Source organism: Felis catus, chromosome E1 (genome assembly GCF_018350175.1).
Source record: "Felis catus isolate Fca126 chromosome E1, F.catus_Fca126_mat1.0, whole genome shotgun sequence".
Classification (NCBI taxonomy): Eukaryota; Metazoa; Chordata; class Mammalia; order Carnivora; family Felidae; genus Felis; species Felis catus.
The window spans coordinates 58102600-58124923 of NC_058381.1; the positions used below are offsets into that span (position 1 = coordinate 58102600).

A 22324-nucleotide genomic window follows, 5' to 3' on the forward strand; every position below is an offset into this window, starting at 1 on the left:
CCGGCGAGGCCACGGGGTTGGGGGGGTGGGGCTGGTGGCTTCCGCCTCCGGCTGGGTGGGGGGTTCCCAGGTCCCCTCGCGGGGGGCCCGAGGGCTCCGTCTCTCGGGTCACCACGGTCGCCATCCAGGTTTTCGAGGCCTGGATGTAGGTGAGGCGGCCTGGGCGGCACGGAGCGGGGCCGGGGCGACGGCAGCGGGAGGGGCGCTCGGAGACCGGACACGCTCTGCCCACTCAGGAGGAGCCTGCCACTAGGGATCTAGGGAAGGAGGCTGCCGCTTGGCGCCGGGAGCCGTGGGCTGTGTCCTCAGGCGGCCGCGAGCGGGGCTTTGGGGAGGCCAGGCGGGGGGCCTGGCGGGTGCAGCTGCCGGTAGAGGGGGGGCCTCTCCCGAGTGAGCCTGCCCTCGCCCCCAGACGCCCCGGATGGGACCGGCCCCGGGTGTGGGGGTGCAGGGAAGGGGGAGTGGGGCTCGGGCGGCAGCGGCTCCCTTGGGTGCTGGAGCCACATTTCTGCCATTAAGACCACATCGCATTTAACTTCATCATCCAGTTTTTCCTCTGTCTTAATTACTTTTGATTTTATTCACATAATACACAAATTTAGAAAGTACGGCTAGAAAACTGACAGACTGCAGCTGTTTCCTGCCCTCTTGCGCTCCCCTCCCCCTCCCCCGCAGCCACTTTTAACTCTTTTATCGGGTTTTGGTTTTTGATACTTACGTACTGGCCCATGTTCCTAAAGAATGTGTGTACGTTGCCATTCCCTTCCCCCTAGATATTGTGTGTCTTATTAAAAAAACAAAACCCCCACCCAAACAGGACACCAGGGTGGCACCTGAGACATTAGCTGGAATCCCTTAGTGTCATCAGATACCCTGAAGGTGTTCACAATTGCAGTTGTCTTAGAAGTATTTTTATTTCATTAAATTTTTTCCATGTGTTTGAAGTTCCGGTTAAGGTCCACGCTTGTGCGGTGACCGTCAGCCAAGCCTCCTTTCATCTGTGGGTTCCCCTCAGGTTTTTCTCTTTGCAAATGAATGAACCCCCTTTTTATTGGATCTGCTCTAAACACATCACAGCGGGGCATCTTTGAAACTGACGTCCTGTTGCGTAGATTTGTCAAAGGCCAAGGTCCCGCCCCCGCCCCCACTTGTCTTCAGGAGCAGATTGCAAAACCTTGCTGCCCAATCTCTTCATCTCCAGGTGCTTGAACCTTTTGCACAGAGAGGCCTTCCTGAGAGAAGGCCTTTCAGCCCCAGGGTCTGGCGGCCCATCCTTTGTGGGGGGACAGATTGCTTTCCACCGCTGCGTGTTGCCCCAGAAGCACCTTTATGTGTCTCCTTTGCTGGGGCTGGCGGTCACCTTCATGGGTTCTGGAAGGCCGGCCTCATCTACACTCTGGCTGTGTGCACGGGGCGCTCTGGCTCCTCGTCTTAGACCGAGAGCATCTGCAGCCCTTCTCCCCTCCCCTCTCCCCCTCCCCAGGGCCGGCAGATGTGCAGGCTTCAGTGGGTGGGAGTCGTGTTTGGGAATCGGGTCGGGGCCGTGGCTCTGCTGCTTTGGGGCAGTGGCACATCAGTTAACACTGTTTGCCTTCATACTAGTTATTAAATTGTCCTGTGGGACAATTAGACTAGAGAAGCCAAAAGAATGTGCCAGGGCGCTGGGTTTCTGTTTGGAGAGAGGCTTTCGGTAAACAGCGTTCACATTCCTGCAGATTCTGTGGGACCAGAGTAAACATTGTGCCACAGCCTGGCTTGAGCAATCGAGCCTGTGCCCTCCACACTCAGCTGCTCCCTTTGTCTCTGTTAATTCCCTCAAGACTGCTCTGGGCCCCCCCCAGCCCTGCACTCTCCGCCAGCCCCTCCGATCCCCTAGGAGGTGGGGGCTTGGTGCAGAGGGGGGCGCTGCAGGCTGGCACCTTCAGACGCAGGGCGGGCTTCTAGCCCACTCCCTGTCCACCCCCCCCCCCCCCCCCCCCCGCCGGCACCAGATTGCAACCCAAAGGTGAATCATCTCTTGGAAAGTTGGGAGATAATTTTGTTGGCTACCCACAATACGTGTGGAATAAATTGCTGTTTTATTTCAGGCTCTAAAGGCAAATTGGAAAGCCTTCCCATTTGGGGATTATTACCAGGGATTAAAAGTGAGTTGCCTGGTGGCCACTAGTTTTCTGTCTAGTCTGAGAAGTGGCCGGCTTTCTGGCCCTCCGGCGCCCCCTCTGGTTCCCTGGCCCTCTGTCTCCGACACGAAGGGCAGCAGCGACCCCTCCTGGCCAGCAGAGTGGCTGCCCGGCAGCCTGGTCCGGTGGCCCAGAGTCCTGCCTGCCTTGAGGGGCGGCCCCAAAGGGGTTGGACCCTCAGTCCCCGCGGGAGGATTTGGTGGGCAATTTTCCCTCTTCTGTGAGCTCCCGGGCCCCAGGGCCGTTGTGAATTGTCGCCCTCTGAGTTAGGTCTTCTGGGGGTCTCCGCTCCTGTGGCTCTGGTGAGAATGCTTGGAAAAAAGTTTTCACGAAACTTCAGGATCAGATGGAACCTGGCCTGAAGCCAGATACTCCCAGAGGGCTCCCTTTGCTCCGCATTTGAGCCTGAGCGCTGGCCTGTGGGCTTCCCCGGAGACCATCTTCTCTGGGGTCTGGGGCCCGGCTGGCTGCCTTCCCCGTGGCCCCGGTTTTCTGGCTCGTCACTCCGTCCTGTCTGTGCCGCTACCCCAGCCAGCCCCAAAGGGCAGCCCGCTCACATAGCTGGAACAGCCACGGAAAGTCCGGGCCTGTGGTGTCAGCTGGGTCGTTCCAGCCCGGCCACCCCCGCCGTGTGCAGCAGGCTGTGTGCCTGGGGGGACGGTTCTTAGTCCTGTCTCCCCGGACAAGTTCAAAGGCCTGAAACACAAACAGGCTGAGGGCTTGTCCGAAGGGACGGGGATATCGGCCTTCCCTCGTCCGCTGCCGTGAGCGTCCCCTGGATCGCGGTTCACCGTGGGGAGGCCTCACTTGTCTGGAAGCCAGGATTCCCCGGCCCCGGCTCGCAGTTAGGCGGTGGAGGCCGAATCCCCCCCCGGGGAGGAGGGGACCCCAGGGCAGGAGGAAAGGAAGGTGCCGAGTCCGCTAAGAAGGGACCCATGGACTCCGCTATTGTGAAAATGACACGTGAGTGACCTCCGAGGACACACATGTTTAAGGGGGGGCCCGGCGTCCATGTTTGGTATATACTGTTCCCACGGTTTAGAAAGCGGGCAGGTGCAGCTCCGCCTGAGGGAGAAGTGGCCTCTGGAGTGGCAGGTCTCCAAACTCCGGCGACGGGAGGGGCTTTGTCATAACCCAGAGAGGTCCCGTGTCTCCGGGAGAAGGGGACTGTGTGGAGGTGGCAGCTCCTGGGAGGGAACACCCTGTCCCCTCACTGGCGGGTGGTGTGCGTATAGCCTCAGGCCAGAGGGTGTGACCCCGCACCCAAAGCCTGTGTGCCACTTGTGGGAGAAGACAAACCCGACGGCCCTCCGGCAGGTCGGGATCTGGGGGTCGGGGCCTCACCCCCAAGCCCGTGCCAGGCCCCTGGTGGCTGCCCGGTGCTGAGCTGCAGGCCGGCCCCCGTGAATCAGACAAGCACAGCTAAGTGACTTCGCTGTTTTAATCCAGACCGTGCCCCACTCTTCCACACTGCCCCCTCCCTCTGGCTAGGCCACGTTTCCGTGGTTCTAAAGTGCCTGGGTTAGTTAGAACAAAAAGCAACCTGCAGTCTCTATAAAAATCAGTGGCCGTTGCAAGATTGAGCTTCTGTTGTCCGTTTGAAGTCAGGGTTTGGATCTGGCCCCGGGGAAGCGGGGGGCCTGCTGCAGGCCCTGGGCAGCCAGCCAGCCAGGCTAGACCTGTAAGAGCAGGGCCACGGCCGCCAGGATCCACTTGGCCGCCTTCTCTTTGGTTTTGAGGTTAAAGGTCCACACGTAGGTGGGGCCGCGGATGCGTGTTTTGTACACAGGACACTCATACATGTTCTTGGTCTCCATGCGGTCCACAGGAATGGCCTTGATGAAGACGACGGGCATGGCTGGCGTCAGCTCCTTCAGCCGTGCTTCGGCGATGACTCCGGTCTGGGTGTCCCAGCGAGCTCCTGCAGGACAGCGCAGCGAGGTCAGGGGGGCCCGTGGGGTCGTGCCCGGGCGCCGTGTGGCGTGCTGGCCGTGAGCCACACCGGGGGCCGGCGGGGTGCCGGGGCTGGACTGGCACAGGGGCGGCTGGAAGCGGAGCCGTGAGCGGAGGCCCGGGATGGGATGCGGTACACGCGGTGCCCCCCGGGACCCCGCCACGTGCCTCTGAGGGACAGCTCAGCCTAAAGCTCTCGGGGCCACCCGTTTACATTTGTGGTGTTTCCAGAACCTCCCCGTCAGCCTTCTTAATTTCGGTGGCAGGAAATCGTACCTCCAGCTGAATGTTACGGGAGATTAACGTTCCCCGATGCCCTTCGTATGTAGCGTCTAGCCTACGTGTGCACGCACAGTGCACGTGATTACATGTATGTGCACACGGAACTTGCATTTGCCTTTACCCAGACTGCTCTGTTTCTACTCATCCCGTTAATGGTGTCTGTGTTTCCCGTCTGTAATTCCAAATAAACACGTAGAGCGACTCTTGCTGTGCTCGTCTCTGATATGGGGACCGGGGAGCCCCGAGCCCTTGCTGGCCAAGCCCTGCACCCCCTAGGTGAGGGGGCGACGCGAGTCGCTGCGTGGGCCGGAGGTCTGTGGTGCGGTGGCTGCCACTCAGCTCCACGGGTCTGAGGGACGGGGCTGCCCGGTGGCCTCAGCGGGGGCGGGACGGGGTGGCTGGCGCCCCCGGACATCCGGCTGCCCCGGGGCCGCCTGCTTCTCGCGGTCCTGCGAGGGCCACGCCCCACACTGCCTCGAAACAGGTGCTCACGCCACTTTTGGCAAAGCCAAACCAGGCCGGCCGGGCTCCAGACCGTTGTCTGAGCGTGCCGTCTCAGCCGTGCCACCGACCCCGGCCGGCGCCGGGCCTCAGGCCCACCCGCCCCTCCGCGCACCTCTCCCACCTGCCCCTCCAGCCACTGCCTCTCCTCCAGCCCAGCAGGAGCGGCACCCCCGTTACCTTCCATGAAGAGCCCGTACACATAAGCGCCCTCTCGGGGCGGGGCCGTCATGTCCTCCCGGTTCTTCTTGGTCACTTCCACGGACAGACACATCTTGTCCAGGGGCCACTCGTTCTTCCTGGCCATGGACTGCATGATGGCCGTGAGGAAGGACTGTGGGTTGAAGAAGCCGGCCAGCCACACGGTGGTGGGCAGGGCGAAGTCCGTCGTCCAGGCCTCGAGCTCCTGGTGGAAGTATGCCATCGGGGTGACGCCCCGACCTTCCCGAGCCACGCAGATGGGTCAGCGAGGCCCAGCCTACCTGTGCCACAGCGGTACCCGCCGACTCCAGTTAAAATGTAACGGGAAGAGGGGCATGGCGGGGGGGGGGGGGCTCAACCTTTGAGGACAACTTGGGGGCCCGAAGGAGGCTTTGATGAGCCGGCTCCCCGACGGGTTCCCCCCTGGGTCTTTGGGCTGTGTCGGTCTATGGAAGCTGCTCCCGCCTCGGACCCGCCGTTTCCTCCCCGCTGCAGGAAGCGCCTGCACTGTCAGGCGTCTGTGTGGTGTGGGCCGCGCCCTTCCAGCCCTGCTGTGACACGGGCCAGGCCGGCGGGGGCCTCTGGCGGGGCCCACGGCCGCCCCTTCCCACCCCTCTCTCAGCCACAGTCCCGGAGGCCTTGGGGGGCGGGGCGGGCCTCCTGTGACCCGTGCAGACGGTCCTTACCCTGATTCGGAGTAGCAGGTCGGCAAACCAGGCCGCCAGGCCCATCATGGAGGGGTAGGCCCGGGCCACCCACGTGTCGGGCACAGTGTCATAGAACAGAGCCACGGACAGGTCCTCCATATCGGTCGTGATGGTCAGCTCCCCCTAAGGGACAAACGGACAGGGCGCTGGTAGGCACGCAGACCGGGCCGGTCACACACCTTGTCTCCCCCTTCCCCCACCCCCCACCGCCGTGCCAGGGGCCCTCGAGAGAAAGCAGTTTGGCACGGAGCCCCGGTGTGCGCCACCCTGGCCTGGCAGGCCTGCAGCTCAGGACCAGGGAACCAAGAGGAGACCGTACTTCGCTAGCGCCCAGGGCCGGTCCCCGCCCCCGCCCCCGCGTTCCGCAGCCGCCTTGCGAGGTGAGTCAGCTTGCGGCACCAGCCTGCCTCCGAAGTCGCGTCCCTGGGTCCCGGCTGACCCGTGTGTTTTACCTTTAGCCCCAGGTTCAATTCCTTCAGTGAGCGGCGCATCTCGTTGGTAAGGATGTTCATCCTCTCGCACTCCTGGAAGGCGACCACCACGTACGGGGTCTTCTCGGCTGACTTCGCCATGATCTCAGCCATGTTGAATGTCTCCGGGACCTTCTCCAGGATCTCCTCCAGCACGGCCTTCACCTAGAGGTCAGTCCCCGACAAGCCCCGTCACTGCACGCACCTGCCGGCCCACCCCCGGCGTCCAGGTCGGGGAGCCTGCGTTGCACGCACACGGCTAGGACCCCTGGAGCAAAGGGCGCTGGGGGTGGGGTGTGTCTGAACAGCAGGGTGCAGAGGTGCAGCCACACATCTGACGAGAAGAGGGGATGTTGGCCGACAGGCTTTGACTATTTGGGTCCCATCGTCAAGACCATGGGACTCTGGCCACGGGGCCAGCAGACCACCCTAGCCTGGTGCCTTCAGACGTTCCCGAATGTCAGGTCATCTGACCGTGTCTGCCGTGCAGGCTGTCCCTGGGGACCGCGTGGTCACACCCTGTCCAGGAGTGGCCCGCACGGGGTCACGTACCCCACTGCGGTCGGGAGATGTGTGGTGTCAGTCATCACACCAAGAGAAGGGTCCTGAGGCCTCATAGCATCGAGGGTCTTGCGATCCAGAATTCAGTCTATTTACTGGGAAGCCCCCTACTTAGCTGCCTGTTACTAGAACCTGTCCAGGATTTCCTAAGCAGCGTAAACGTGCCGATTGCACACGAGAAGGCAAGGGGGAGTGCAGGGAGAGGTCTTACGTCGTCTGGGTTGTGTTACTGGGGTGAGCCCACCGTGGTCGTCTGAGCTCATGGGGAGGGACTGTTATGCGTCCAGACTGGTGAGCTCCCCCCTCGCCGCTCATGGGCCAGTTCAGCCACGTTAGAGGCTGAGGGGGGGGGAGGCCGCCCAGGGACGGGCCCCACTGGGGCCCGTCAGCCGGCTCGCAGCCCCAGCCCGCTTTCTGGGGACGCACTTTCCGACCCCAGGTTTTGGGCCCCGCCCCTTCTCTGCCGCTGGGCGCCGTGTTGAGACTCCTGCCTTCTCCTCCCGAGATACTCCGGTGCCTGCTCCTGAGTCGGTCTCTTTGGGCTGCATTTCCAGGACCGTGCGGAACAGTTTCTCTGAGGTGACTGTCAGAAAGCCGATCTCTGCGTTGGGGTGCAGGCCGTACAGGTAGGGACTCTCGGGGGGCAGGTTCTCATTGATGTACTCGTGGTAACCCTGCAGAGGGGCGGTCGGTGAACAGGGCTGCCAAGGAACCTGTGTCCGCCGTTGACGAGGCGTTTCTGACCAGAATGTTCCGCCCACGCCTTGCCCTCTGTACCAACCCCACTGGTTCTCTAACACCGCCCACCCCAGCCACATGAACGAAGCCTCCACGCCCCCTCCCCAGAGGCTGTGTTTCAAGCCGTCCCGGCCTTCTTGCTCAATCACTGATACTCTGTCTGTGACGCCAGGCTGGCCCCCCGGAGCCGGCCAGGACAGCATTGCCCTTTGCTGCTGTTGCGTCACAGGGTGAGCTTGTGTCCCCGAGAGAGGGCCCCCCTCACCTTGTAGTCCAGGTTGGGGGGGATCTGAAAGCCCGGGGCCAGCAGGGTCTCGCCCTCCAGCATCTCTGCCCGGACGTACTCCGCCAGGTACGTCCTGCAGAGCCGGCGGTCCCAGTCGTCCGTGATGTGGCCGCCGTACATGATTTCTCCAAACAAGTAGCGTAGGTCGTCCCAGGGCACCTTAGGAAGGACGGAGGCGGTGAGGAGAAGTACCCCCTGCCCCGTTGAGGTTGGTAAGAAGCGACAGTCAGCCATCAGTGTGAGGTGAGGGCCGGCTCCTCCTGTCACCCCGTCGCCGCCTTGTCCGCTGCTCCGTAGGGTTACCAGGCCTCCCCTCCGCCCCCTGCCCCGCCCCGGCGGTGTCTCACCCGGAGGCCCGCCCCTCCTTGGCTGGGTCCCGCCTTCTCTGTCAAGGGCTGCCCAGCGGCTCCCCTCTGCCCACGGCCCGGCCTCTGTGTCCCAGGACGTCCCGCTCCGAGGCCTGCCCTGCAGCCCCAACTTGTGCCCTCGCTCGGACCACCCTTGTGACCCCCTGCTCGGAAACGTGCAGCCACCCGTGACTCCTGACCAGAGCGGTTTAATTCTGTGCCGACTGGGGGTGTGGACACTCGGATGCCGTTTCTGTCGGCCAGTCGGTCTGTGCAGGGTGTCCGTCCAGTGGGTCTTTCTTGCCATCCCGCTGGGCTTGCCTGGCGCCGAGTTTCCTGGCTCGTCGCCCCTTGTGTGCCCCGCGGGGCTTTGCAGCACCGGGAGCTTCAGCAGGGGAGCTCACCTGCCCAACCTGGGGCGTCTGACCTTACGCTCAGCCCGGAACGCTCCTTTCCACCGCCACTCACCAAGGCGACGCCCGGCTTCCGAAGCCAGCTCAAAGGCCGCCTCCTCCGGGAAGCCAGCAGGTGAGCTCCGGCTTCCAGGCGCCAGCACATCGCTGTTCCTTGTGCACACAGCGCCGCCCGGGGGGGGGATCCTTGTAGTCCAGGTTAGGGGGGATCTGGAAGCCCGGGGCCAGGCAGGGGAGCCACAGATGGCAGCCACACGCGAAGTTTCAGATTTGCCAGCACCCACGTAAGAGCCCTGTTCCAGCAGCAGTAACCAGCATGGAGACGATGAATGAATGAGGTATTTTCCGTTCTCTCACCTGCCCCAAGAGTACTCAGTACAGCTCACATCCCACCCGCAGTTTGGACTGGCGGTCGGTCCGCGGCTGCCTCCTGACACGGTTCAGAACTTGCTGATTGAACGGTTGATGGATTTGGTCTCCTTTTACTCAAAATATTCACATGCTCTAAATTGTCATTTTGTGCCTGAGAATTTGTGCTCTGCCTGGTTATCTTGGGAATGTGCTGAGCTGCGTATTTCTGCGTTCTGCCTGTTTGCTTTGGGGACAGTCTGTTTGTTCTGGGAGGCCCCCTGGCCCCACGAGCTGCCTCCTGTCCGTCCCCGCGGGGTGGGGGCCGCGGGACCAACAAGCAGGGACGGTGCCGGTGGGAGTCCTGGAGTGCACGTCGGAGACGGTGCCCGGCCTCTCCCGAGCGACTGCTCGGAGTCGGGGGCGGGGGGATACGAGCGTGGGACGTGGACATCATCACAGGTGTTACCTAACGACAGAGGAGGGGTCCCGCCACCCCCAGCCTGGTGCACTTGGCTCGGCGGGACGCGCATTCCTGTGTCCTTCACTGCTGTCCGCTGGGCACGCGTCCTCGAGCAGTTTCCTACCCACCTCGGCTTCTGTACGTGTGTACGATGGGGCGAGAGTCTGAATAAACGTCTTTAAAAAACTCGAGCGAGACCGGTCCTCCCACGCGCTTCTCCCCAGGAGACTTCTCTAACCGAAGTGCAGAGATGGCGGTGACCCTTCGTCGTGGCTGTTCCCAGCGTGTGCTTGTTCGCGAGTGCTGGGAGGCGGCTGCCAGTGTTCAGCTCTGACTCTAGCCCTCCCAACCTACGGGTGGAGAAGGCCTCGCCCTCCCCCTGGAGAGCTGACTGCTGGCCCCTCCTGCCTCCCGGGGCTGGGTTTCGCCAGGAACGAAGCCAGCACTCTGCACTCGGACTCGGTGGCTGTCCCATGCGGTCAGGGCCAGGGCAGCGGCGCTGTTTGCCCTCAGAGGCCACCAGAGGTGATCACAGATGGCCCCTGTCTTGGGCTGCTTGCGGGGAGCAGGCGTGCGGGGCGGTGCTCGCGTCTTGAGCTCTTTATGGCAGGGTGGGAAACGGGTGGGTGGCCCAAGACGTGCCCTTAAGCCAGCCGGGGGCTCTTCCCTTGCTTAACCCCTAAAGCTTGAGGCCGGGTGCCTGGTCAGGGGCAGAGCCGGGCTTCGCTTGCGACCTTGTCCCCTTCGCTTGCGACCTTGCGTTGGGAGGGGTGCTGCCTGGTCCCGCCATCTGGCCCCCCGCCCCCCGCTGCTACCCCCCCCCCCCCCCCCGCGCCATGCCTCAGTCCCGTCTCTGCTGATTCGGGGGAGCCAAGGCGTATGGGGTACGCAGGCGTCTGCCTCTCCTGGGGGTCACAGCACTCCCGTGTCAGCGCCAGGCTCTCTGAGCCAGACTCCGAGAGGGACCGGGAAGGGGGGGCGGCCGGCCACTCCCGGTCCTCCGAGGCCCCTTGCAGATCACTGCACACATTTACTTCCGTTTTCAGGAGAACAAAAGCAGTGCTCTTGTTATCCGGGGGGATTTTTCTGGCTCTCCCTTTAAACCCGGGTTCTGTCTCCAGACACTGCACGCACCCCGGGGAGGCCCCTCATCCACTCCTCCCGCCCAGGGATTTCTGGGCAGGTCCCCAAAAATACCTGCCCCCGTGCAGTGTGCTAACAAGTGGGAAAATTGCCAGACAGCTGACAGGTGCTGCAGGGGTGGTGGCCAGGGCCTGGGTAACAACCGTCCTATCAGCCCGGTGGGGTCACGGGGCAGGTTTTCTTTGACTAATGAGCTCTACGTGGTGCGTCCTGAGCATGAGGCCAGAAGGGTGGGAGGGCAGAGAAACCCGCTGGGCACCAGGCTCAGCCTTACCTTGGTGTTGGCCTCGAGGTAGTTGTATAGCACGTTGATGGAGATGGTGAGGTCCCCATTGTTGAAGGGGTACGACCTGTTCCAGCCCTGGGCCCCGAACTTGCGCCTCTCGGCCACCACGGCGTGGAAATAGCACAGGGCGAATAGAATGCACTTGAACTCGATCTCCTTGGTGCACATCTCCAGGGTGTCCTGTCGGGGGGCACAGGTGCCCCGCTGGGACCCGAGTCCTGCCTCTGCCAGCAGCTTGCTGGGGGCGGGAGGGGCAGGGGGGGCGGGGACCGGCCACCTGAGGCCCCGGTCCATGAGGGCTGGAGGGGAGCATGATTTCTTGTGCTTCTGTCGTTCAGAAATGCTGTTCTATCACCTAAGTATTGATTTTAAGTCGGATTAAACTGCTTCCTAAATAAAACATTCCCAAACTCAGGACATTTCTGGATTCCTTTAATGAGAGGGACCGTCCTCAGCCGCGGCCAGCGCTCCCCCTCACGTGCATGTGAACACTAGCCCAGACTCTCCAGGAACAGGGGCTCGCTGTGCGTTCTCGGCACAGTGTGCTCCACAACGAGATCTCTGTAGGTGTTACCAGACGGTACGGGGTGTCTCGTCTTCCTTAAAAAAGGTTTCAGACCCCACTGGGGAGATCAAGTGAGCGCACCCAGAAAGTTCTGGTGCGGAACAGAAGATCGGGGGATATGCTAGGGGCTTGTGGAAGGGGTCCGGTCGCGCAGGGACTCTCGAGGAGGGAGGAGCCCCACCGAAGCAGGTGGAGGCCCCGTGGGGATGGGCCGTGGCGGGGGGGCGGGGGGGGGCAGGGAGTGAGCAGCCCGACAGCCAGAGCCAGTGAGAGCCCGGCCGGCCGTTCTCCTCTGCTGCCTCTTGAGCCAGAGGAAGGCCTGGGGGGGGTGGGCACGGCAGCCCCGAGCAAACCGCCAGGAGCAGGGCCCCTTCCTGAGGTGACGCACACTGCGTTTACCTGCACTGACTCGCAGGTCGCGAAAGTGGTTAAAAGGACGCATTTCTGGTTTTTACAGCCGTAATTTGAACACATCGCACGTTCGACTCAGTTTTGCACGAACATGTTGATTTTGTGGTGCAAGGTGCGGGTGTGCGCTGTGGCGTGGCGTGCTGCACCGAGGACCTGTGCGGAGGCGTCCCCACAGTTCCCCCCACGGTGGGGGTCAGGGGCTGGGGCTGCATGGGGGCCGGGGGGCCGGGGGCCGGGGACGCACCAGAGGGAAGCGCCTCACCTGAGTGAAGAGGTCCAGAGCCTTGTGCAGGTTGGCGTGCATGCCCGTGGGCGGCTCGTTGGTGATCTTGATGGCGTTCTCCAAGATGCCCTGGGGGATGATGTGGGACTCGGGGCTGGGGGCGGGCTCGGCGCTGATGAACACGCGGTAGTCCTCGTGGCTGCCCGTGCTGTATCGCTCCACCTTCTTGTCCAGTGTGCTCAGCCACCGCGCCACGAGGTGGATGTTCTGCGGCCGAGACTGGGGCTCAGCGCCCACGCGCCCCTCTCCGCCGCGACCGCGTTCCCTGGCGGGGGGTGGTGCCCGCCGTCCACCCTTCCCCTGGGCGCGCTGGGGAATGTCAGCTACACGGCTGAGGCCCGGGAGTCCGTTCTTGTGCTCATTAATTCAAGACCCCCAGCCCCACGGTGAGTCCTTCCCGGCCGCCCCCGCCCCCCACCCCCGCCGGCACAAGGCTGGACGCTACGGTCCCCACCCCTCCCCTGAGAGGTTTGGGTAAAAAGGAATGGCCCGAAGCTGGGGTCTCCACGTGGGACCAGGCTGGCCCTGCAGACTGAGGTCAGCACACGCTGGGGTCAGTGGGAGCTGGGCAGGCCTAGAGGTGCTGGTTGAGGTGCAGGAGAGGGGGTGGAGAGGCTGCTGGGCCCAGCCGGGTTTACCCAAAGTGTGGACAGAGTGCCCCCAGGCCACTTTTGCTTCCCCCAAATGAGGAGGAGGAGGGGTGCTGTTGGCCACTCGGGTGTTTTGTGAACAGCGTCTCTTTCGGGGTCCTCGGGCCTAACCCCAGCGTCCTGGGAGCCGCCTGCCCCCTCCCACGGTTGTGGGCGCGAACCCCATGACCGGCTTTCTTTCGAGGCTTCGGGCCTGTCCCCGCGGCCGCCTCAGGGTGGGGAGCCCCTGCACCAGAGGGGCGCCTCCGTACCTGCAGAATGACCCAGTGTCCCATCTCTGCCGCCACATCCAGGGCATTCTCGGCCACCACCTCTTGTCCCTGCCCCAGGGACACGTTGTGCAGTTTCCCGTTGTCTATGGTGAATCCCAGTTTCTTCCCTAAAGGAGAGGAAATGCATGGGGGGCCTCTGACGAAGGTTGAGGCTCCGCAACCCAGCTGAGAATTCCACACGCTTCCTGCTCTGTTTTGTATTGTGGTAAAACACACTTCAGAACGTCAAATTTACCCATTTAAGAACCATCTTAAAGCGTACAGTCTGGTGACATTTAATAGTCACGATGTTGTGCAACCATCCGTCCGGTTCCAGGACGTTTTCATCACCCCGACTGATGCCCCGCCCCTCCCTCCCCTCCCTGCCCCTTCCTCTCCCTCCACCGCTCCCCGCTCCCCCCGCCGCTGCCACATCAGCGGTCTGTCGCTACGGATTTACCTATCCCGGATGTTTCAGATAACCAGAACCACATAAATGGGGCCTCTGTGTCTGGCCTGGATTCCAACCGGCGCAGTGTTTTCTAGCTCCTTGTGGGTTGCGCGTGTTGGCACTTTATTGCTTTTTGTGGCTGAGCGCCAGCCCGTTGAATGGATTTACCACGTTGGGATTAGCCATTCAGTAGTTGAGGGACCCTGGGTTGTATCTGCCTTTTGGCTGAGCCAGCAGCCCTACGAAGTACCTGCTCGGACACCTGTTTTCACACTCCCTCCGATGCCCATCACTTTCTGGGTCTTCGACAGAAGCTATGAGACCTCACCACGGTTTTGATGGGCATTTGCTGACGACCAATGATGTGGCCGCCCCCTTCTGTGACACCCCCCCCCCCCGCCCCCAGCCGGCCACACTCACCCAGGGCTTCCACATCTTTCAGGGGGTCGACGCCTGGGGAAAGGATGAAGAATATCGGCGTGGAGGGGCTGCTCTCCTCGTAGGACTTGGAAAACTCAACACTCCGGCCCTCCACAAATTTGCTGCCCATCTTCTCTTCCACGAAGTTCCTGAGGGAGATGCACTGGTCAGCCCCGAAGGCAGAGGGGGACCCCTCTGTGACCCCAGGGGGAAGGGCCATTTCTTAGTAGGCTTTCTAAGGCAGAGGATATCCCCGGCCGGAAGGCAGTCCTTGCGGGGGCTTTCCTCGTTGCAGGGAGAGGGTGTGGAGGGGGAGCAGGTGCTGGCAGCCCCCTGTCTCTGCCCAGCCCTGCAGGGCACACTTCCCTAGAGAGGCCTGCATGCGAGCAGGTGAGGCCGTGTCACGCTGCCCCGTTTTCAGAGGCTCCCAGGTCACCTGGGGGTGGGGTGGGGACACAAGCCCCAGTGGGGCCACAACCCAGGACATCGCAGGTGAGCACGCCCCGGTGCCAGGAGGCCCCTGGGTCCTTCGAGCCCTCTGTGCCCCCAAGGAAGGGGTCGGGTCAAGTTCTCTGCTCCAGCAAGGGCAGCAAGAAGGAGAACACAGATGGGGCTCTGCGTCCTGGCGGTCCTCCGACCAGGGGTTGAGGAGGAAGGATGTTCACGTTGTAGCCATTTTGGTGAACTTCAAGGACCACAAAACATGAGATTTTTCATCAGAAAAATCACAGGGAAAAAAAAAAAAGGAATGTACATCAATACCTCTCTTCGCAAAAGCACTTCTTTGTTCCAAGTCCCAAACTGTCTTTCTTGACCCTCAGAAGTCTGGGGCCCATCGAGGCCCCTCTCATGGGAGATCTAGTGTTCTTGGGGGTGACCTTTGGATCTCGCTCTGCCCCTGTCCCTCCATCACCGACGGCTGAGCTTACTGCATTCTCAATGAGTCACAGGAGCTGAAATGCTAGGATTCAGTGTCTTTGGAAGAAGCAAGTCAGTCCGAAAGAACAGTGGGAGAGGAGGTGCTCGCTCTCAAGCAGCCGGCCATCTGGACGCTCTGTCCTCATCTTGGAGGACCGTCAGGTGGCCTCTTGGTGGCCTGCTCACTTGGAGGCCACCCCACGCCCTCCCAACTCCTTCCCTCTGACTCCGTGGGGAACCTCGGAGGCTCAGGACTTTCCAGGGACACTTTTACAGTGTTCACCCGCTGCTCTGGCCTTCGCTGGCTTCTGTGCAGTTTCCCAAACTGACGCTGGCTCCTGGCCAGGAGGGGTGGGGTGGGGGGGCACGCCTTCCAAAGGCCTCCAGTTGTCCTCGATTCCGGCCTTTGGAACTGGCTGGGAATGTGGATGCTAGGATCCTTGTCCAGGAAGGACTTCTGGAACGTAGGCAGGAATGTCACTAAATCATGGTTACTAATGACGTGGCCAGGCCACCTGGTCATTCTCTGCTGGTGAATTAACGATGAATGGCGCACACTGGTTCCCAATGGGCTCCGCCACTCTGGGCACCGAGTCCTCGGCAGAGGATTGCGGGAGCCTGCTCCCAGCCGTGACAGCCACAGTGGAGAAGCCACATCACAGAAACTGCTGTAAACCAGGGCCTTTGTTGGGAGAGATGTTTGCCGGCACCCCCCCCCCAGGTGCCGCCCTCTCTGGGCCAGTGAGCCTCGGGCCATGGGGGGGCCCCCGAGTGAGCTCATGCTTTGAATGGTGCCTGGCACACAGTATGCCCTCGATGAGTGCTGCTGTTTCTCGCTGTGGATTTGAATTCCCTTGCTTTTAAGCTACACTGCTTCTCTATACCCAGGGACACTGCAGAAACGTCACAGCGGGATTTGGGTTCACCTGGTGTTTGGGGTCGCCCAGGCCCCTGCAAGGTGCAGACGCTCATGGGGTCCGAGTTACTTCCTTCGTGACACCATATCGTGCCATGTTGGAGAGTGGGCGCAGGTGGTGACTCACCACAGTGCTCTGGAGGCAGCCGGCGGGGACACCCGAATATGCCCAGCTCCCCCAGGGGGCCGTGTGCCTGCTGTGCTGGCCAGGTGTGCGTCCTTCGCCCTGACCTTTCCCAGACTTTGTTCCAACTTCTTCCAGCACGTGACAGGGATTTGTTTCTGTCTGGCCCCTTCCTGCCCTGCCCGTGAGCCCCCAGCAAACAGCAAAACAGAAATGTCTGTGAACAGCCAGTGGCAGAGTCCGGCTGCTGCTTTGGTTGGAGGGGAGTTCTGTTAGGGACACAGGCACCGTTTGGGGAATCTGGCTGCTTTTGGGCTCTGCTAGGACAAACAAAAGGCAAAGACACCATAATGTGTCATGTCGGAGAACAGACACTGAGCTTGGTTCCTTGTCTGCTCTGTCCTCCCTCCTTCTGGTGGCCTCTCCGTCCTCCCTGGTCGCCCTGGTGGGCAGGAGGGAAGTCCTCTCCGCTCCAGGGGTGGGTGGATGGGACATCTCAGGTGTCACCCGTGGGGGATCGGTGCAGGTGTTCTGTGATGTTGTGGCTCCTGGAGCCTTTCTATGAGAGGACAGTCCCAGCAGGGGCGTGAACGGGATGGCTTGCCGAAAGGCCATGGTGATTAATTTTCCAATCGTGCAGAGGTTTCGGGGGCAGAGAAATTATTCACAAAATTGGAACAGTTCTCTCTGCAAAGGAGCCAAAACTGAGGAAAAGATTGAGCTTCAATTTAGCCAGTGAGGGCATCAAAGTCCTGGGGTGCTGATGGCTTTGCCACTGTTCCCACTGCATCTTAAAAGGACTCTGTGTGGCCCCAGAGCCATTAACGCCCACACTTTGAAGAATCTTGACTGCTCAGGTGGGGTGTCCTGTTTCCCCATCACTTGTGCCTCAGGCTAGCAGGAGGAGGGGGCGGAGCGCCGGTGGGCGGGGTCCCCGTCCCTCCCACCCCCCACAAGGTGGGGCCACAGGCAGCTCCTCCCCCACCCCGGGTGCCACGCCCACCTGACGGCATAGGTCATGCGGTCCGGCCGCATGCATCTGAGCAGGCACAGCTTTTGCAGCGCAGTTTTGTTCTTCCACTCCTTGGGGAAGATCTCCTTCTCCGGGGCTTCTGACTCCACCAGCTTCTTCCACCGCTTGGCGGACCCTTCGATGTCGCTGTCCAGGTTCTTGAACTCATCCATCTCCGACAGGGCCTGGGGGCAGATGGCCTTTCAGCTCCCCGGCGCTGGCGGAGGGTGGGCCGCCTGGCTCCACTGTGGGCCCCGGATAGAACCACGGAGCGCATGACCCGGGGCCGGCCTCCTACCCCCCCTCCCCCCAGAGGGCTGTGGGACTGGGGCCACTCCCACCGCAGGGGACCCCATTCTTCAGGTCTTGTGAACGGAGACCCCCAGGGCCCCTGAGTGCGTGTGCCCGGAATCGGAGGAGCTTCCTTGACCCTTTGCACTCGGCCAGAACGGGAGGTAGGGGTTGGTGGTGGAGGGGCCGCCCCGCCCGTGGCTCAGCCTGCGGGGTGCAGGCAGGGCTGTGTGCGGGTCGTAAGGACCGCCGGGTTCAGACAGGAAAGTAGAGTTTCCTGCGAGCCGGCAGGTAGCCCTCTGCACCCCGGCCCCTCCTCCGGGGTCCGCCCCCCGCCCCGTTTCGCTGAATGTCCGCCTTGTAAACGTCCCCAGCGTGAGCCCCAGGGGCTGGGCGGCAGAGAGGGGACGCAGCCCACCTTGATGCCACCCCATCCCTGGTGCTGCAGGAAGTCCACCGGCGACAGGGCCCCGGCCTTGGAAGGGAACCGCAGGAGGAATTCCAGCTCTACCGGGTTCAGCTCCTTCTTCATGGACAAGACCTGGGGGGACACAGGGGCCGCTCAGACGTCAGCCCACAACAGCAGTCCCTGGCAGGAGCACCTGGGACCTCGGTCACAGACGTACAGACAGACGCAGGGCAGGCCGAGGAGCTCACACCCCTGGCCTGTGGGGGGAGCACCGTCCTGCCCTCTGGGTCCGGGCAAGACTTTCTTTTCACCTTGACTTGGTGATTTTTTAAATTGTGGTAAAATACACAGGACACAAAATGTACCGCCTTACCCCTATGAAAGCGTAAAATTTTCGTAAAATCGTATCACCTCTATCTAGAAGCAGAGCTTTCTCTTCTTCTCAAAGGGAACCCCTGACCCTGTGCACAGCAACCCCCTCCCCCCCAGCAGGGGCCACTGGTGACCCCAGGGTCTATGCTCTGTCTGGATCTGCCCGTGCAGTGGAATCCTGCAGATGTGGCCCGCTCCCGTCAGCTTCTCTCTCTGTCCTCCAGGTTCACCCACATTGTAGCCAAATGATGTTCCGTCGTGTGGAGAGACCACGTGTGGTTTATCCACTCATCCTCTGATGGACGTTTGGGCCACATCCACCTCGTGGCGATTATCAGCAGAGCTGCTGTGTTCGTATACAAGTCAGTTCTTTGGGACACGTACGTCTCCAGTACATATACACATACGTTTCGGGACGGGGAATTTTCTGGGTCCTAGTCCGTGTCGCCTTGTCACGCGTGCCCACCAGCTCTGTGGGCGCCCAGCAGGCCGGGTCTCGGCCCTTGAGAGGTGGCTCGGCCCACTCTATCCATCTGGCCGGGGAGCTGGGGCCGCGGTCACCGCAGCGCCACAGACGGACGGCCGCGCAGCTCCTCTCCGACGCCACGGAGCAGAGTTTCACCCGAGTCAGACCCTCTCTCTCTTTTTCTTTCTGTCTCTTGGTCAGAAGAGAAACTCCTTTGGAAATTTAGGACGAGCATCAAGTATCCTGCTGCCCCCCTCCGCGGGGAGAAAGCGCACACCGGGCCTGCCGCTCAGGAACTCATGCAGGTGAAGGAAAACCTCTTCGACCTGGACCCTGACTCATAGTTTGAGTTTGGAAGGGAAGCAAACTTCCAGAAGCTATCTAGAAATTCGTGTTTTCTGCCACACCCACGAGACCGTGAACCAGAGGGTGGAGGGGCTGTTTGATCGATTTAATGGAACAATCCATTTAATGGCTGTTTGGTCAATTTCAGCGGGTCTGTCTGTATGAACAGGAGAACTATTTATCCGTCAGTATCTTTACTTCCTTAAGAGAGAGCGTTCGGCGTCCACGGTGGTTAACCGCCCGCTGGTGCAGGACTGCTTGCTCGGCATTAACGTAAATGCGGGGAGAATGATGGGTCTTTGTAGAATTCTCTTTAACGGACCTCCCCTCCAGTGGTTGCCACCTACAACCGTGCCCGGTGTCAACAGAACCCCAAGCAGGTCCCCCAGCGTCGTTCGATGACTCCAACGAACGCCATCACCCGGGAATCTGCATTGCGGGCCACACTCCGAGAAGGGAGGCCAGACTTGCCTGGAAGGCCACCTGGGCCAGGAAGATGAGTTTGTCCCGTTCGAAGAGCCCTCGGGCCGTGTACATGTAGACAGAGTAGGTGATCTCGTCCGTCAGGTTGATCACTCGCTGCTTGACCTCCTCGGCCGGGGCGGTCTTCTGGATGGCTTTCTCGAACACCATGTTGAAGGCCTGGGGAAGGGGTGCATACAGGCTCATGGGGCTGGAGGCCACCCCATGCTTCCTGTGGGGGCTCCAGTTTATTTCCGCGGCGGGTGGGGGTCTGGGGCACCTGGAGAGGAGCCCCTCCCTGGGGTGCTGGCCTGGAACAGATCCCGTGCCCCAGCTCCCTCTTCCCACCCCTGTCTGCAGCTTGGACCCCGACTGTCCTGATGGCTGGGGGTTCTGTGGACTCCAGGCCCCCCGCCCCGGAGCCTGGCCGCACCCACACCTTGAGCGAGAACTGATAGATGGGGTTGATCTTGTTGAGGTCGTTGAGGATGAAGTACAGCAGGGACGCCCTCTCTGCGGCTGGCCGGTAGTTCTCTCTGGCCTCGTTGATTTTAGCCTCTGTGATTTTTGCCTCTTGTACCTCAAAAAAAAATGGGGCTCGAGTGGGACGAGCAGGTGGATAGCGCCAGAGGGCAGTGGGTCCGCCCCCTGCCTGGGGGGACCCTCGGCCGGCAGCTGGCATGCTGCTCCCTGCCTTGGGCCCCGGGGCACGCATGGGACTGTGGCTTCTCTTTTCAGTGACCGGGGGAGGCGGCCCCCCACGGAGGCGGCCGTGGCGCTCACCTTCTCCTCGATCTCACTGGCTGTGTGCTTGGTGGTCTCCAGATTCTCCACTAAGGCTGTGTCCCCCAGGAAGTTCCCCGACGCCGCCGACAGACGGGCCAGCAGGGAATCTTCCAGCTCTTTCAGAACAATCTTGAATTCATTTTGAGACTTGGTGAGGTTGGCCTGCAGGAGGGACAGACCGCGGGGCTGGGGGGCGGGCTCAGGCAGCGGCCGGTGCTGCCCCCACCACTCAGTTGAGGCCCCAGCACGAACGGGAGAAGCCTGAGCCTGTCCTGGGCAGCCGTGTGTGGCCAGGGAGCAGGGCCTGGGACCGCTCTGAGCCCGCTCTGACCACGCACAGGGGCCGGCCGCAAAGGCCATGCTGCTGGGGCAGCGGTTTGGCACATGCAGCCATCTGGGCACCGCTGAGGCTCCTCTGCTGTCAGTGAATTAGTCATCTGGTCTGGAATTCGGTTCGGGAGGCCGCCGGGGAGGAAGAGCGGCTCGTTCTGGTGCACCTAATGCCATCGGTGCGACAGGCTGGGCTGCTTTGGGGTGGCCGCTGCTGGGTCAGAGAACCTCGCTGTGACTGAACAGCCCGCCCCGAGCCACGTGGGGCTGACGTCAGGCCCCGGTACCTTCAGCTGCTCGAGATCCGGGCGCTCCTTGGCCACCACGGCAGCCAGGAGTTGGTCCTCGAGCCCGTCCCTGGTGACCAGGAAGTTGATGAGGGTGCACTGGGCTTGCACCTCGGGCTTGTAGTGCGGGTTGAAGTACTTGGTGTGCAGGATGAGGCGGAACTTGGGGTGATACTCCACCTCCTTGTCGCCGATCTTAATGAACCTGGCCGTGAGGGGAGGCCCGTTAGAGCTGCGGAGCACCCACAGAGACCACCTCCCATAGCAGCCTGGCGGCCCCCTTGCCCCGGGCCCCACTGCCACCACCAACCCTCCTCGGGTCACCAGGAAAGGGCTGTGTCTCTGCTCGTTCCAGTCTTTCTCTCTGGCCTGTGGTCAGGACCTTCTAGAAGGTGCGCCTGCTCTCTCTCCGGCTGGTTTGTGCCGATCTTTATAGCGGGGATCGCGGGGCTTGGTCAACTCTAGCGACACTTTGTACTCCCCCGGGAACTGGCACAGAACTACTCCGTCTGGGCCCCACCCCAGAGCCACGAACACCAGAAGGACACTGACGTCCCAATTCAGAACACCGTTACGTTCTGGAAGCTCCCCCGGGGGTGGGGGGAGTCTGAGAACAGCCAGGGCCAGAACCTGGTCTGCTGATCCACTGTGGGGGGACCTCTTCTCTCTGCTCCCCTTCTTTCTGGTTGAGCTCACTGCTTTGGAGGCTTCTAACTTCAACTCTCGGGTACCACCACTCATACCAAGCTCTTTTCAGAGGCTAGGACGTCAGCATATTTGTTTGTTACCTCTGTTCTGGGCTTCTGCACTCACCCCTGCATTGAAGGGTGGCCCCTAACACCTTTGACGTTTACATTTTCAAAGTTGACTTAATTAAAATTTTTTTAATGTTTATTTTTGAGAGAGAGAGAGAAACACCGACTGAGCCACCCAGACACCCCTAATATTTTTTATATTAGAAAAGTGATACCAGCTCAGTGCATCAACCAGTGAATGGAGGAACCGAGTGAGGCACAGCCACACTGCGGACGGTTACTCAGCAGTAAGAACGATGAGGTCCTGACGCACTACTGAGCACAGCTCAGGGAAAGCGACCAGACCCAAAAGAGCCACGCCACAGGACTCCCTTTATGTGAAATCCACGGAGCTGGAGGGCACAGTGGTGGGCACCAGGGCCTGGCTGGTGGGGGGGAATAGGGAGAGACTGCTTCGTGAGTACGGGGTCTCTATCTGGAGGGACGCAAGTGTCCTGGAACCAGACAGGGGTGATGCTTGCAAAACACTGTGAACGCACTCAGTGCCACTGAATCGTTCACTTTAAAATGGCTAATTTGGGGGGGCGCCTGGGTGGCTCAGTAGGTTAAGCGTCCCACTTCGGCTCAGGTCATGATCTCGCGTGATCTCACGTGATCTCGCGTGAGTTCGGGCCCCGCGTCGGGCTCTGTGCTGACAGCTCAGAGCCCGGAGCCTGCTTCGGATTCTGTGTCTCCCTTTCCCTGTTCCTGCCCCACTGGCACTCCATCTCTCTTGCTTTCAAAAATAAAGATTAAAAAATAAATAAATAAATAAACAAACAAACAAACAAATAAATAAATAAATAATAAAAATAAAACGGCTAATTTTATGTCGAGTAGATTTCACCTGAATTAAAAAAAAAAAAAAAAAAGCTACTGCAGGCTCATGGTTTGTATGATGA

At 61.1% G+C, this 22324-nt stretch overlaps 2 protein-coding genes and 1 long non-coding RNA gene across 6 annotated transcripts in view; 2 read left to right on the forward strand and 1 right to left on the reverse strand.

Moving 5' to 3' along the window:
• PGS1 (phosphatidylglycerophosphate synthase 1) overlaps positions 1 to 4144 on the forward strand; it is a 34841-nt gene extending 30697 nt beyond the window's left edge. Inside the window, exon 10 of the mRNA XM_023244152.2 lies at positions 4009 to 4144. The gene's annotated coding sequence lies outside the window, so the exon portion shown is untranslated. The remainder of the gene's footprint in view (positions 1 to 4008) is intronic.
• Positions 3604 to 22324, reverse strand: part of DNAH17 (dynein axonemal heavy chain 17) — a 102026-nt gene continuing 83305 nt past the window's right edge. For all 4 annotated transcript variants that reach the window (XM_023244151.2, XM_045045262.1, XM_045045263.1 and 1 more), the window contains 16 exons: positions 20629 to 20833; positions 20009 to 20173; positions 19665 to 19805; positions 19235 to 19405; positions 17590 to 17712; positions 16872 to 17065; positions 13911 to 14059; positions 13040 to 13167; positions 12118 to 12345; positions 10868 to 11059; positions 7859 to 8038; positions 7347 to 7529; positions 6277 to 6459; positions 5804 to 5947; positions 5097 to 5322; positions 3604 to 4101 (listed from right to left, as the gene is read on the reverse strand). In XM_023244151.2, the coding sequence (XP_023099919.2) occupies positions 3854 to 4101; positions 5097 to 5322; positions 5804 to 5947; positions 6277 to 6459; positions 7347 to 7529; positions 7859 to 8038; positions 10868 to 11059; positions 12118 to 12345; positions 13040 to 13167; positions 13911 to 14059; positions 16872 to 17065; positions 17590 to 17712; positions 19235 to 19405; positions 19665 to 19805; positions 20009 to 20173; positions 20629 to 20833 (2860 nt within the window). In that variant the 3' untranslated portion in view covers positions 3604 to 3853. The remainder of the gene's footprint in view (positions 4102 to 5096; positions 5323 to 5803; positions 5948 to 6276; positions 6460 to 7346; positions 7530 to 7858; positions 8039 to 10867; positions 11060 to 12117; positions 12346 to 13039; positions 13168 to 13910; positions 14060 to 16871; positions 17066 to 17589; positions 17713 to 19234; positions 19406 to 19664; positions 19806 to 20008; positions 20174 to 20628; positions 20834 to 22324) is intronic.
• On the forward strand, positions 17065 to 22304 carry LOC123382112. Its single transcript, XR_006590012.1, has 2 exons — positions 17065 to 18314; positions 18620 to 22304. It is a non-coding gene; the product is annotated as an uncharacterized LOC123382112 (long non-coding RNA).